This window comes from Lagopus leucura, unplaced genomic scaffold, assembly GCF_019238085.1.
Source record: "Lagopus leucura isolate 7727_CA_CO unplaced genomic scaffold, USGS_WTPT01 Super-Scaffold_760, whole genome shotgun sequence".
Lineage (NCBI taxonomy): Eukaryota > Metazoa > Chordata > Aves > Galliformes > Phasianidae > Lagopus > Lagopus leucura.
Genome location: NW_024962257.1, coordinates 8,917,311 through 8,932,075, shown reverse-complemented (window position 1 = coordinate 8,932,075; position 14,765 = coordinate 8,917,311). Strand labels below are relative to the sequence as shown.

At 37.4% G+C, this 14,765-nt stretch overlaps 1 protein-coding gene across 6 annotated transcripts in view; it reads left to right on the top strand.

The window, feature by feature from the left end:
• CLEC16A (C-type lectin domain containing 16A) overlaps positions 1-14,765 on the top strand; it is a 62,284-nt gene that overhangs the window by 23,982 nt on the left and 23,537 nt on the right. For all 6 annotated transcript variants that reach the window (XM_042864604.1, XM_042864600.1, XM_042864599.1 and 3 more), the window contains 5 exons: positions 75-203; positions 3,796-3,916; positions 9,102-9,253; positions 9,887-10,091; positions 11,283-11,450. In XM_042864604.1, the coding sequence (XP_042720538.1) occupies positions 75-203; positions 3,796-3,916; positions 9,102-9,253; positions 9,887-10,091; positions 11,283-11,450 (775 nt within the window). The remainder of the gene's footprint in view (positions 1-74; positions 204-3,795; positions 3,917-9,101; positions 9,254-9,886; positions 10,092-11,282; positions 11,451-14,765) is intronic.

Sequence of the window (14,765 nt, the reverse complement as noted above, 5' to 3'; positions counted from 1 at the left end):
ATGAATTGTATTTGAAAATAAAAATGCAAACTGTAGCTTTCTGTATAACAAATCAACGTTGAATATTTTTACAGATTAAGCCCATGAATGTGGAGTACTTGATGATGGATGCCTCAATTCTGTTGCCTCCAACAGGAACACCACTGACTGGTATTGATTTTGTGAAAAGATTGCCTTGTGGAGATGTGGAAAGAACACGAAGGGTAAGTAAGGCCTTTTTCCTTTCATTCATGACATGTGTCAAAGGCTTTGAAAAATTTTGGAAATACAGGTGTTTTTCCTTGAGAGCTGCTTGATTGAAAGCTTCGTCTGTAACATCATAGAAGCTTAATGACAGAACTGGGTAGAGCATACTCACCTCTCCCAGGGTGGAGAAGCCTTTTTTCTAATTTCTTGTAGTCCCTTCAATATGTTCTTGTGTTGGGATTTTCATTTTCAGGCAATAGCAAAGAAATTCACATAAAAAGACACTTTATTACCTTTACTAATTTATTATTTATTCCATTGCTATCTGATATCTCAGTCTTCAATTATATTAGTTTAGTATGGAGCAAACCAGGCTTTGGTTGTGTTTCTTGACATAGCAAAGCATATGATTCTATTCAAGAACATTCATCTTGCCCAAAGTAATTCAGTATTGAGATGTTGAGAATGAGGAGGATGATAGCAAAATAGTTCATGTTTTGACTGACACGATTTGTAGAGATGATGCTGATACAGATAACCACATCAATGTCTATTTTCTTGCAACAGTCAGTTTTGGCCTGCATCCAGCAGTGTCTTATACCAGCACTACAGGGCTTACATCTTAATAATGCATTACTGCACAATATTGCTGTTTGGAAAGTGCTGTTCTATGAGGAGTTTAGCATTTGTGTAAGCGTATGCAAAAGTATATTCAAGTGGTGCTGAAGGAAAAAATATAGATTTCCAGTTATCTTTCAAATAGTCTTTCTTTCAATACTATTTATAAGCCACACAACTGTTGTTAGCAGAGCAACTTTTTTGATAAAGTACAGTAAATTATCTTGAGAAGTATTCTTAGAAAGCCAGGATGTTTTCTTAGAATACTTTTTGTGAGGTATTAAGCAGGAATGGTACCTAGAAATTCTTTCTGGTGGAAACTACTGCATATTTTTAATGTAATAAATTAGTGGAAATCCAAAACATGAATATTCCTGTAAATTATCTGCAGTGGAAGAGCCTTTTTTTATCAGCAGAAATTCCCAGAATTGTCCTTTCTTGTCATTACGCCTTCCCAGAATTTCTCAGAATTCCTATTCCAGCTACTTCTTGTTAAGCTTTGCTTTATCTCCTGCTGCTGCTGAACTGCAGTGCCAGTAAGCTAAATTTCTGGAGCATCTTGTGACAAGCTGCTGGTGCTTAACCTACTAGAGTTCTTTTTGCTGACAGTTTTAAATGGATACTGATTCAATTCTGAGCATCCTGTGGCATGATTCCAAAAAATTTGTCAAGCTTTGTTTTGTTAGCAAGTGAAGAAGTCCCATACTTTGATCATATCATGAGCTCTTAGCTTGGAAATCAGATCTTTTTATATTTTCACTTCTTTTTTTTTTCTGTAGAAAGTCCCTGTAAATGGCAGTTCTTTTCCTTTTAACAGCTTTAGGAGGAGCTGCATTTCTCGCTTCTGACTTCTATGGTCCTAAAGACAGTATTGCTTACCTACACTAATGCAAACACATTTAATGCCTGCTTGGGGAACTAATGAACAGTATGTGCTGAACTCTGCATCTTGACACAGTAAGCAGAGACTTTTGAGAGAAGGTTTTGAACTACCTCTGAGGATGCATATCATGGGAGTATAGTGAGATTTTGATATGTCTCTCTGTGTATTGGTATTCCTTTGCATATAGTTTGCATATTTAAATGAAAAAATCAGCACAAAATTTAGTATGTATAGTAGCTTACGGTAGGTAGCTCTTCATGTTTGTTTCTATCTGATTCTGAAAACAAGACAGTTGGGGGGAAAAAAAAATAAATTACTGGCCTTGGAACTGCTCTGCTGCCACCCTGAGATCTACTGAAGTTAGTAGTTACAAAGTCAGATCTCATGCTTTCTGGTTTGTATTGATATTGTAAGCAGATTTGGGCCGTAACCTGTAAGGTTAACATTGTAGTTGCTTTCTGATCTGGCATTCTTTCATTCTTGCAAAGGCTACTTCCTAATTTTCTTTTCTACTCTTGTAGATTATTCAGTTACATGTTGGAGATGAGTGACAGTAGATCTATGGGGAATGCATGTGAGGACAATGTACACTATGTAGGGAGGAAAGAGGGTTGTGGGGATGTAAGTGAAAGGCTGAGTGATGGCTGCCCTTTGAATTAAATTGTTTTGGAAGATAAAAAGCCCTGGTGACTGTTACATTAGGGTTAATAAAAATGCAAGAATAATGCTGTTTTGATTGAATATGGAAACTAGTAATCTCAGTACCATTAACTGTTGTTGAAGCACCTGGTAGTAAAACTGTTATATTAATCTTATTTAATTTCAGCAAATTCACACTACCCTTGAATGCAATCTCCCCAGATGGGAGAGATTATCTCCTATGATCAACTGACTCTGCTCTTACTCGCAGGATAATGCTCACTTTTTTTTTTTTCTAGATACAGTTTTTAGTTTTTGCTCCAAAATAATCACGTTCTTTCCCTACTAGATTTCAGCAGCATATCAAATTCATCTGTTGTCACATCGTATATGTCAGATACATGAGATCCCTCTCTTCATTTTGTTCTGCCAGAAGTTTCTGAAAGCACTGCCAGTATGACAGCTGGCCAAGCTTTTGCTTCTGGCTCACAGCATCCACAGCTATGTTGTCATTAAAAATACAAAGGGGTAAAGAGTTCTCAAACTGCCTCAAAGCAGTTGAAGCAGGTTTTTGTAATGCTTGCTGCTAGCTGGGAAGGCTCAGGCGCTGCAGCAGTTTGTGAATTCAGTGCTTTTACAGTAAAGCAGCAGCCACTTTACTGTGTGCCATGGGATTCCTATGTTGGAAGTTCTTTTTTAAAGCAAAGAGGAAAAACAGCACCAAGCAACAGTAGCATTTAACAATGATTTGCATTTGTTGTACTGAAAGAACAGTTCTTGTAATAGAAGAGGTGCCTTTCAGAAAGTCTTAATAAAATCATGATTGTTCTTTGCTGCTTTGTCCAGTCTTTGCATACCATGTGTCATTAATTTATAAATCAAAACAAGAATATAAATTTCACAGAGTGGATGTTGAAGGCTAGTGTGGCTTTGAGTGCTTTGCCCTGATGTAAGCCTTCTGGGAATATGAAAGTTTTCTGAGAATGCTCTTACAGGAGGTTGGTGTATGTGAGCACTGCAGATTAACACTCGGGAATCCCCACTGTGTTCTCTCAAACTTGTTGGACATTGTAACTTGACTGACTGTAATTACTCTGCTGTTTTAAATTCACAATGTGAGTGTGATTGCTTGTCTGATTTTGAGCAGATTTTGTAAATGAAATCAGTTTTCAAATGGTTTTTTTAAAATGACAAGACTTTTTAGTCTTTGCTTACGCAGCACTCGTGATGATTTGCCTGTCACTGTCCCTGGCCTGTGCCAGTGAGTAAAAGCTTTGTTGCTTCTAAAAACAAAAAACATGCATTGACTTCTTCTATACACGTTTTCAATTGACTTTTAAATCACATTAAGTTTTTTTAATTTAAAAAGTAAACATACTGCATGGCAGCAAACTCAGGGTTGTGAAAGTGTCTATGTTTGTAAGATTCTGAGTGCAGCAATATTTTAATTGTCTTTTTAATTTCTCAAGGCAATCAGAGTTTTCTTTATGCTTCGTTCGTTGTCGTTGCACTTGCAAGGCGAGCCAGAGACTCAGTTACCACTGACAAGGGAGGAAGATCTGATAAAGACAGATGATGTTCTCGACTTGAGTAAGTAGTCTCTCCGTTTCCCGAATTGATTCCTTTTGGTCTTTCTTTTTATAGTATACCCAGCTTTGTCACAGTAGATGGGAATTTGTTCACGTGCTTAGTAACAAAATGGTAGAGCAATGTATAAAGTGCTTGTGTAATTTGCTGCCATTACAGCAAACCATGTTGTCAGAAGCATTTTTTTTAATCTGTCCTTTAAGAAAATAATGTTTAAATGGTACAAATTCTTGCTTTTTAAATGTCAGCTTTTGACTCAGACTTTACCCTTACACAAACCTTGAAGTCTTTTTCCTATCTGAAGGTTTTAGTTCTAGTTTTGAAACTTCCATGACTGCTTATTTTGAAAGGAACACGAATTCCCCAAAAAAACTTATCTGAAAAAAAAAAGAACAGTACGTTATACTGCTTATAACACTTCTCAGCTGTTAGGTTAAAAAAAAAAGTTGTCCAAATGTACATTAGTGTTGAATTGCTGATGGATTACTAGTATAGAATTAACTCAGTTTCCTGTTTCAGATGAGCTTGTTGTAACGTTGGCTCTTTTGCAGAGGATAGAGCGAAATAATGAATCAGCTTCTACTGAAAAAAAATGTGTTCTTAAATTAACTGGAAGCAGTTTTTGCAGAATAAGAGATGCTATCTATATACATGTATATATAAACTCACTTGCATATGCATACACATGCATTTGAAATCAAGAAGAAAAATTGGTTCCATTGCCCTACCTGTGAGACATGCATTCTACTGGTCTGGAGACAATTTTGAGTCAAAACAGATTGTATAAATAAATTGGGTAGAGATTATGTGCAGATCAGTTGAGGGACTTAACGTTTCAAATTGCTTCTAGAATTCCCTGGGAGAGTGCTGTAGCTCTGTTAAGGTTGATGTGCTCATCCATAAAACCATTTGGTTCAATTGCAGAACTTTTAACTCCAAAGTTCACTGCAATGGGCCTGGCACAGTACTTAGGGAAATGGCATATCTTACCAAAAAGGCTGTGTGCTCTTTGAAAATGTTTTTGGTTTTTTTTGTCTGGCAGGGAGGCTGTGCGTTAACTGTCTCCAGCCTGCCTGCTGGAGCTCAAGCTCTTGTTGGACTGCCAGCTAAATACATCCAGCATGCTAAATATCTTCTGTAGGATTCGTCCGGTCTCTGTAGAGGATTTGTGGAGTTGTGCTGAGTGAATCATGAAATCACTTTATTTTATGCTATGAAGGAAGCCAGATTTATTTAGACCATCTCTTAAAAGTAGCTGTTATGCTCTTGAAAACTCTGGGTAACATCTTGCCAGGAAAATGGTTGGTTGTGTTCATGCGGTATTTTCACTTAGTGTACATTTTCTTTGCTGCAAACAGCTGAAGTCTTTGAACTCTCCTTCCGAGGCAGTTTCCCAAAAGCTTGTAATTTCCTTGGATGAAACCCAGAGAGCTGTGTTTGTAAATCCAGAATCTTGGAGGTGTAGCATCCAGGCTGGTTGTAAGCCTCATTTTGCAGCATTTCTGTTCATAATCTCAGAAATGATGCTATATTCTCAGATCAGATCACTGGAAATGTATTTAATCTCACTTCCTGTTTCAGTCATTTTTTTTTTATAACTGTAGCATATGGTCCTTCAGCAGCCTTAAAGTGGAAATAGGAGTGTAAATGAGGTGTGTTTTGACTAGTGTAAAAACCAAAAGGTTCTCATAGTTCATTAGCTGCCTAATGAGTTACGAATATTCTTTTCTGATATTTAATAAGCTTTGACAGTAATGCTTTGCCTTTATTTTCTTTTCAGATCTGAAATGAGAAGTTGCTCTGAAAAATCAATCTTTTGATTTCTTTATCTTAGTAGCTATTGCATTTCTGTAGTCAGGCAGCTTAGGCACTATTTCCATATCTTTTCACCTGTGTTCTTTAGTCTCTTTACTGTTGCACTAAAGCAGTATTAATACTGGACAAAACCATATATTTGACAACTTTACTGTTCTGTGTGGTGTTATGGCTCATGTGTTGATGAGCTCATTTCTGCCACAACATTCAGCAACCCTAAATTCCACTTCAAGTTACTTCAGTTCTTGACAATGTGGCTGGAATTACTATCCATTGATAGTAATAAACAAATTGATGGACTCGTTGGATTAAAAAATGAAAGAGGCAATAAAAGGTCTCAAACTGAGAAGGCTTGGGTTCAGAGTATTCCAGAGTCCTGTTCTGAAACATTTGTAAATGCTAAAAGCCTTAATGGGCTTAAGGGCTTCTTAACACTGATAACCCTTTGTGCTTGTTGATAAAACAGTTTCAGAGAAGGTACTAGATATAAGAACTCAAACACTGCATAAGATAAACCGTATAGTAAGCACATCTTTGTACTACAGACTGTTCCAAACTTTGTGTTTCCTGTTAGTTACCATGTAAGTTCCTGTTTTGGGAAAACTGTCCAGATGACAGTGCAGGTATCAGCTGATTCAGCCCGTAAGAGCTGGGTGTGCAGTAGGTCAGTACAATAACTTCAGCGTCACGAGGGTGCTCCTAAAAGCTCAATGCATTCTTCATTTCACAAAGAATTGTTCATTAGACTTTCTTTGCAAAAATATCACAAAGTAACTTTTAGAAGGGCTTGCTTTGTGTCGTTATTATAGCTTAATAAAAGTACAGAATCTTCTAAGCTCTTCTATGCAACTGGCCTTAGTTTCAAAGCAAAACCTTATGTTAAATTCCTTGCTCATTAAAGCTTAAATAATCTGATACCAGTTTTGGTTTTGTCATGCTAACTCTTCAGTTCCAAAGAATAAGGCATGTCCATAGCATTTACAGCAAATGCATTTGGCTTCTGAAAGGATGTCTGTCACCTGAACTCTGTCTGAAACTTCCCCACCCCAATCCTTTTTTCATGTGAAATTATATTTTCTAAAGAAAGGTATTTGCTGTTCCTCTGAAAACAGTCTGTATTTCTGGTTAGTGACAGAGCACCAGGGGGGTTCTAGGTCACCAAGTTCCCTTGGCTTTTACGTGTTATCAACCTGACTCCCTTTGTTTTCTTGGCTCCGTTCTCTTTTACCATTTATGTATGAATTAAAATTTTCCCCAAGTACTCTTCTAATTACATGGAATTGTTAAGTGTTTAGCTAGAAAAAAAGTATTTAATTTTAATGGGTTGCTGTGGTTGTCTTTCAAGTTTCTTTCAGCCTGCTTTAAAATTGTGTGTACTCAAACTAACACAGTTTCACAGTAATGAATGAGAATAAAGCAGGGTTCCTATCTGGTTGTGTACATTCTGAGGTCGTGTTTGTCACTTTGTTGTGGGAAAAACTGTGGGATCCACAATCACTGCAAGTCTGCTTCAGAGAACTTAAGTACTGGCTGTATTACACCCTACTTGGCTTTTTCTTTTTCATTCTCTGATATTTTATGTTTCAAAACAGTGAAATGTGGGTTTTTTTGCTTTTGTTTAAATTCGTAGGCTGGGTCAACGTAAATGACTTTCCATTATCCTATTTTCCTGTAATTTAGGAATGTTGATGGTAACTCCAAGCTTTCTAGTCATAAATGAAAGAGTGGAATAACACAGGTATTACAAAGTAATTTCTGAAGGAGCATGTGAGAGCTCTATTTCTACTGTTGCTTCCTTGATATGTATATATAAAATGTGTTGACATACAAATACATCTTTGGATCAAAAAATGTGAGTGCTTTTGATCCATTTAATGTATGTTTTATTCAGATGATCGGTACAATAACTAGCTTTCAAGTGCAAGAGCAAGTGTGGAGATACTGCCTTAAGAAAAGCTGAATTCTACGTGTCAGGAAGCTCACTAGATATAAATAATCTGAAAAAGAAGACAGCCTTTCTGAAAGCTGCTTATCTTGCTGCAAATAATACCATTTATCAAAATGACTTCAGTGTATCTGACACTAAAATACACATACTATTCTTAAGAACAGTGTATGTGGAATAGAAGAAAAGTGGTCTTGTACATCTGAACAGTAAATTGATGCCTGTAGCATTAAGCCCTCATTTTAGGAAAGGCTGAGTGACCAAGTCCAAACCGCTCCATGTAGCACTGCCTTGGCAGCTCTAAAGAAGTGGTAAGGGTGGGATGAAAGCCTGTGGCTGCCATAAAAGCAAGATGTGAAACTCATTGCTTTCGAGTCAAGTGGTCAGTGGTCTCTGTTCTAATAGTGTGTATGTGTGCAAGTGTGTATATTATTGCAGGGAATAGTTAAAATACAGCCCCTTGGCTGCTGAGCCCATCCAGGTATGGGCAGGCTATATAAAAGATACAAAATCTTTTACTTTCTGTAAATTGTCGTAGTTAGAGGTGAGAGAGAAGAGGGGAAAAAAAAAATCTGAACTGTAATGGATAATATGAATGAAAGTATAAATTTGATGAAATGAAGAAAAAGCTTATCCAGATTAGCAAAGGTCAGCTAGGAAGTGTCAGCCTATGTTTATGGGGCTCTTGTAAGGCTGCATCTGGTGTAAAGAATGTGAAAAGAATGTGATTTGGTCACTGAAGAATGATAGGTTGGAACTGGAATACATACCATGAGGTTTGGAAAGGATCAGGGAAGGGAGGTGCTTTGTTTTTTGAGATCTGTAGTTTGAAGGGGATTTTAGTGTGATGGCTAAAAGAAGTTTTGGTTATACATTCATACCGAATAATGTGGGTGGGAGAAGATGTAACCTGATTTAATAAATAACAGCAAAAAGGTACAATTTACAAAAGAGCCAGGTTTCAGTCTTCTAGAAGTGTAAATTGCATTGGGCTGAGGCCAAAGTTTAGAAGAAAGTGTAGGTGTGGCTGCATTCAGCAGCACTGGGTTTCTCAACAAGACTTGAGATTTCCATTTAGTGAATGAAATCAGCAGTGGTGCAATTCACTTCTGAAGTAAAATGACCTTTTATAGGGAAAGGGGTTGAAGATGATTTAAAAAAAAAAAAAAAAGTGCATTGTAATATATAACTTATAAGCAGCTCCAAACACTTACATGTATTATGAAGTCAAGACTGAGAACCATCTGGACGTGGTCCCATGCAGCCTGCTCTGGGTGGCTCTGCTTGAGCAGCAGGGTTAGTCCAGATGACCTCCAGAGGTCCTTCCAATCTCAACCATCCAGTGATTTTGTGTTAACGTTGTGTTACGTGAAACAAAACCAAGAATCCTGCAGTTCAGTAGCTGTATAACTTTTTGCTTTCTTTCAGATAACAGTGATCTGATTGCTTGTACAGTCATAACAAAGGATGGAGGTCAAGTTCAAAGATTCCTGGCTGTGGATATTTACCAGATGAGTCTGGTTGAGCCAGATGTTGCCAGACTTGGTTGGGGAGTAGTTAAGTTTGCAGGCCTTTTACAGGTAAGAAGTTTTAATCTGGATAATTCTACATTTTCTCTGCTGAAAATCTCAGCTTACACAGCTAAGTACCAATTGTATATTTAAATGGTGTACCCTGCTTATCTGTTCCTTTTGTTAGCAGTCATTTTCAGTTCCTGCCTTTAAACTGTTTTTCTAAAGTTGTTTCTGTGGATAACTGGAGACACGCTTAAAAATATGATAACTTCTCCAATATAATGTGGGATATGTCAGTTTGAACACTAAAAACATAGAGAACAAGATTGAGTGCCAGGTGCTTTCCCTAAATGACACAGCAAATGAACCCTCCCAGAATTGTGACCCTCATAAGTGAGTAGGGGTGGTGACAGATTGCAACTTCAGAGTTAGTTGTGCTTATTCAATTGATTTCAAAAACTTTAAATGTTTGTTACTTATGTCCCTTACTGTAGTCAATATTAATGTTTCTATTTCCTGCAAATTCTCTAATGTCCAGGTAATTTAATTGCATTTTAAACCGACTTGATATCCAGGAGCACAAACTTCTTCAGAACTGAATCCAGGGCTGCCAACCTGAATAGCCCTTCTTCTTAACCCTGGAACTGTTATAAAATGCTAATTTTTTGAATTAGCTAATTGCCCTCTCTTTCTTTTTAGGATATGCAGGTGACAGGAGTAGAAGATGACAGTAGAGCTCTGAACATTATAATTCATAAACCTGCCTCAAGTCCTCATTCTAAGCCCTTCCCTATCCTGCAAGCCACGTTTGTTTTTTCTGATCACATTCGCTGCATTATTGCAAAGCAGCGTCTTGCAAAAGGCCGTATCCAAGCGCGGCGTATGAAAATGCAGAGAATAGCAGGTAAGCAGTTATTTTGAAGTGACTTTGAGGAGCAAGACTTGTGTCATAGAAAATGACTGTGATGTAAGGATAGAAAGCTCTGACGCGGGCACCGAAAACTGTCAACCAGCATCTAGCTTCCAAGCAGTAGATTTTATTGGAGTAAAAAGTGTTTTGATATCTAATGAAAGAAAAGATGAAAAAGAAGGAATTGTGTGTGATGGTGTTAATGATACACTAAACGCTTGGATGTGGTGCATGCTTTGATGATAAGCATTTCAAAATGTTAAATAGAATGTCAGCAGCTAGATGTTGGTGATTGGAGGAAATGATTGAGAAGAGATAAAGAGATAATTTGAATAAACAGCAAAGAGTGATTAAAGTATTGCTTGAGTATTAAATGAGTGAAGCATAAACTGAAGCTTAAATCAGCTGAATGAAATGATGTGGAAACAGAAACTCCAAAATACAGAATGGGAAATAGGTGGGAAAATGAAAAAGGATAGCAGCTACCAGACCAGGATCTATAATGAATTGGTGTTGGGAAAACAAAAACACAGCTGCTGTTAAGGATAATGAGCTGACCAGATAATTATTCTGATTATAGATGGCTTAAAATTACTTCAGTGTTTTATGGCTTAGCAAATTAACTGAAAAGAGTTTTATGCTCTGATTTTATGAAACCAGTACACCAAAACCTTACATCTTGCATCATAAAGATCTTAAGGCAAGTTTTGAAATTAATACAAGTCCATTTTGATATCTAAAATTCTAAGTCGAAATGCCATGCAGGGTTATTTTTGGTCAGTTTAAAGCAGATTGACTCTTTAAATGGCTTTCTGCAGTGCTCACTTGTAACTATGGATGACTTCATCTGTACAGGAAAAAACCTTCAGTTATTATTTAATAACTCCTTGCATTACAGAAGCCATTCTAGGAGCTTACTGTAATCCTTGTTTCTACTCTCTTGTATTCTGAGGCTTCCTTAGTGTAAGTGTGGTATGAAAGCAATGAAAAAAAACATTGTCAGAAATCTTTTCTCCTTTTTCAGTGCATTTGCAACTGCAATTAAGAAATAAACGCAAGCAAGCTATGTTGAACAGTGTGATGTAGTCTTAAGATTCTGAGGAAGCAAATATCATTTTATTTTCATCTACTCATCCCTCTCTATATTTATAAGTAACAACAGTTATCAATTGTCATTAATCATAGCTCTCCTGGATCTTCCTGTTCAGCCTTCAAATGAAGTTATGGGTTTTGGACACAGCTCTGCAGCTGCATCCCAGCACCTTCCATTTAGATTTTATGATCATGCACGACGTGGTAGCAGTGATCCTACAGTGCAACGTTCTGTTTTTGCATCCGTTGACAAAGTTCCAGGTAATTGGTGTTAATTATCAAGCCATTTTTGCTATGTTTCAAGTAGGCAAAACAAGAAATGCACTTTGAAAATTCTAACTAGATTCCTTTTGAAGTTTTCATACTTACTGAAAACTGTATATATAAAAAAAAAAATGCAAACAGCTTGTTTTCATGCTTCATAAAGGCTTGACAAATTACTTTTGAATGAGATTGGGTGTAGTTTCTTTCTTTTTACAGTATCACTACTTATTTTTTAAAAATTCTTAGTATTAGCAATGTGAACATAGAGAAATGCTCTGACAGCTACCCATTAAATAGTGCTTATCTGTGATAGGTGTGGTAAGTTGGGCTGCTTATTCTGATACTTATGTTCTGCCTTACAGATGCAAATGTGAGTTTGTGACTCATGGTTGTGTGGTATAGCCTTATCATATGCTTTCATTTTTTCTCTTAGAATTCATGTAATTTTTTGAAGTCTAGTATTAAAAATTTTGGTTTTAGTCTTGACTGTCTTACTTCTGAAGTAGCAATTTAGCTATAGTTGAATTCTTGAGTTCAGAGTGCAAGGATGGATGTGTTTTACTGTTGAAAGGATAAGTGTTATCCAGCCTTTGAATTCTCTGACAGAGAATCTCCCTTAGCAGAAAGTTTCCTGAGTCCTTAAAGCAAGATTCTGTAATAATGGTTGATAAATACAATATTTTCTGCAGCTGTTGTATTAAATATTTACCAAAAATATAGAGACACTGTCCGTATTTTGAAAGAAAAAAGGTGATTCTACAGGAATTATGAAAGGCACTTCCACAAAAGTTGATATCCAAAGGCACATAAATATTGAGATCTGTAGAGTTGGGTTTAGGTGTTACAGGGGGCGTGTAGACGGAGGAAGATTGTCTGTAACCCTTGTAATCAACTTTTAGTTCCAGGTAAGTATCCAAATTGTGACTTGAATAAAAGTAATTAATAAATACAGATCTATTGCATATATATTCAGTGGTTCTTCCTGTTTCATTCAGCTGTTTGAAGCCTTGAACTTTGAGGTTTTAAAGTACATGTATCGGATCCAGACCATTAACAATAGCTGATAGAGCAGTTAGTGAATATAAACAAAGCAGATAACTGACACGTTTCCAAGGTATTCAACTTCATTTAGATATTGAGAATTCAGGAAGACACTAAAGTTACTTTTTCTAATAACTGAATTGAACTGCAGAGGCTAAACTGTAGTTTGTATAAACAATGAAAAGTTTTCTGCGTTGTATTTCTGAACATACAATTCCAGGATGAGGCTGATGGAAAAAGTTACATGTCCATGGCACTTTCTTTTAATACACTGGAAGCATCTGATTGCATTGTCATCCTTTGCAAATAGTTTAAATCATCATGTTCTCTGTACTCTGTACTTATGCAACGCATCTCTCAGGTGTGCGTAAGGCTGTCTGTAAGTTATTTTCTCACTGGTTTGTGGAAGCAACTGGCATACTTAATCTGCACTGCTTCATCTGCATTAGAACTGGGGAAAAAAAAGTCTAAACTAGCTACAGCATTCCTGTTGAAGCATGATTCACAGATTTTAAAAAAAAAAAAAAAAAAAAAAAAAAGAAAATGCTCTACCTAGAAAGCAGGTGTTCTGTTGCCTTATGACTTACTCAGAGCTCAGCTTACCTGAATCCTGAGTGCGGAGGAGAGAAATCATGAAAGTTTTCCAGTTGTTCAGATTTTTCAAGACATAGGGATGTTGTGTGACAGGAATGTATTTCCTTATTGGACATGATGCTTCCATGCAAAATGTGTGGTGGGAAAGGTGCCAGCATTACTGCTTCAGAATCAGCCTTCTTGTAGAGCAGTGTATGTGTAGCTGTGATGAGTGCCCTCTGCATGTTATGGCAACCAAACCTGCACCCAGTGCTCAAGGTGAGGCAGTACCAGCACAGAGCAGAGTAGAACAAGCCCTTCCCTTGCCCAGCTGGCAGTGCAGGGCCTGGGGTGCCCCAGGGTATGGCTGCACCTTCTGGCTGCCAGGGCACACTGCTGACTCAGTTCCAACTTACCAGAACTCCCAAATAGCTTTCTGTGGGGCTGCTCCTCCAACTTCCTGTCCCCCAGTCTGTACGTGTAGCCAGGATTTTTCCATACTGGGTTTAGAATTGACATTTGGTCTTGTTAAGCTTCATGAGGTTGGTGGTTTTCCAGCCGTCCCATTTGTCAGGAAGAGACAATGAGGGAGTTAATGGCCCATACTGAATTAGTAGTGGCCACAGGCTTCTTTGAGATGCATTGAAGTCCTGCATCTAGATCTTTTATAAAGATACTAATGAGAACTGCTGGCCCTGAAATGGGATGGGGCCTCTTCTCAGTAATACCTTAGTCATAAACAGTGTGTTCTGTTGAATTGAAAACATGACTATTGGAAAGGAAGCAATTATGTTTGTAACTAATCTTTGTCACAACTTGAGAGCTGTGAAGGAGTGACAAAGGCACCTCCAGAAGCTTTTGAGCACCATTCTGTTTCCTGGAGTTATGATTAATTCTGTTTGTGTTTTCTCTGCAGGTTTTTCCTGAATGACTTTCCTGGTTAGAATATTTGTTCTTGATCAGTTGTGCTCATTTACAGTATTTTGAATGATGAATGAAAGACTTGAATGAAAGACTTACCTTCCTCTCCCAACTAAATAACCTTACTCTAGCACACTTGTAATCCTTTATCTGCAGTTGTATTGCGTGGTGTGAATGTTTTGCCATTGCCACACTCAGTATTTTGTTGTGACTTGATGTATTTCATCTTTTTTTTTTTTTGTGAGTGTTTGTTTTTACTGTATTTTCTTTCTGTTGTCCTGTACTGAGGTACTCATATTAGACACCAGTGCTTTCCTTCCATATAAGAAACAAAGGAAGGAGGGTTTTTTTGCCACTCTCATGAAATGCTCTTTGTGGAACTTAATACTTCAGTGCAAAGAGTTGCAAGAAAAAAATGTAGCTTGGAAAAACAAAAAAAGTTGGACAAATCTAAGCAGCCTTGGTCAAAATGTCCTAAATGCCTTCCCAGGGTGTTGGCACAGCTATTTGAGCGTATGCTTCACCCTTTGGTTATTCACCCCTCACCCCTTGCTCACTGACTGGTGCACAACTTTATTTAAGATGTACTGTGTCATATAACTGTGGGCTTTTCATGTTTAAACTGCATAAAACATTCACCTGAATAAATATGTGATCACCCACTATGGAATTTTTAGGAAGCCTCATTGTAGTGGTGTGTGCCAGCTGAGGTGGAATTACTCTCCTGCTTATATTCACGTAAAGCAAACTGAAGCCTGGAAGTTCCCCGCAGTTCGG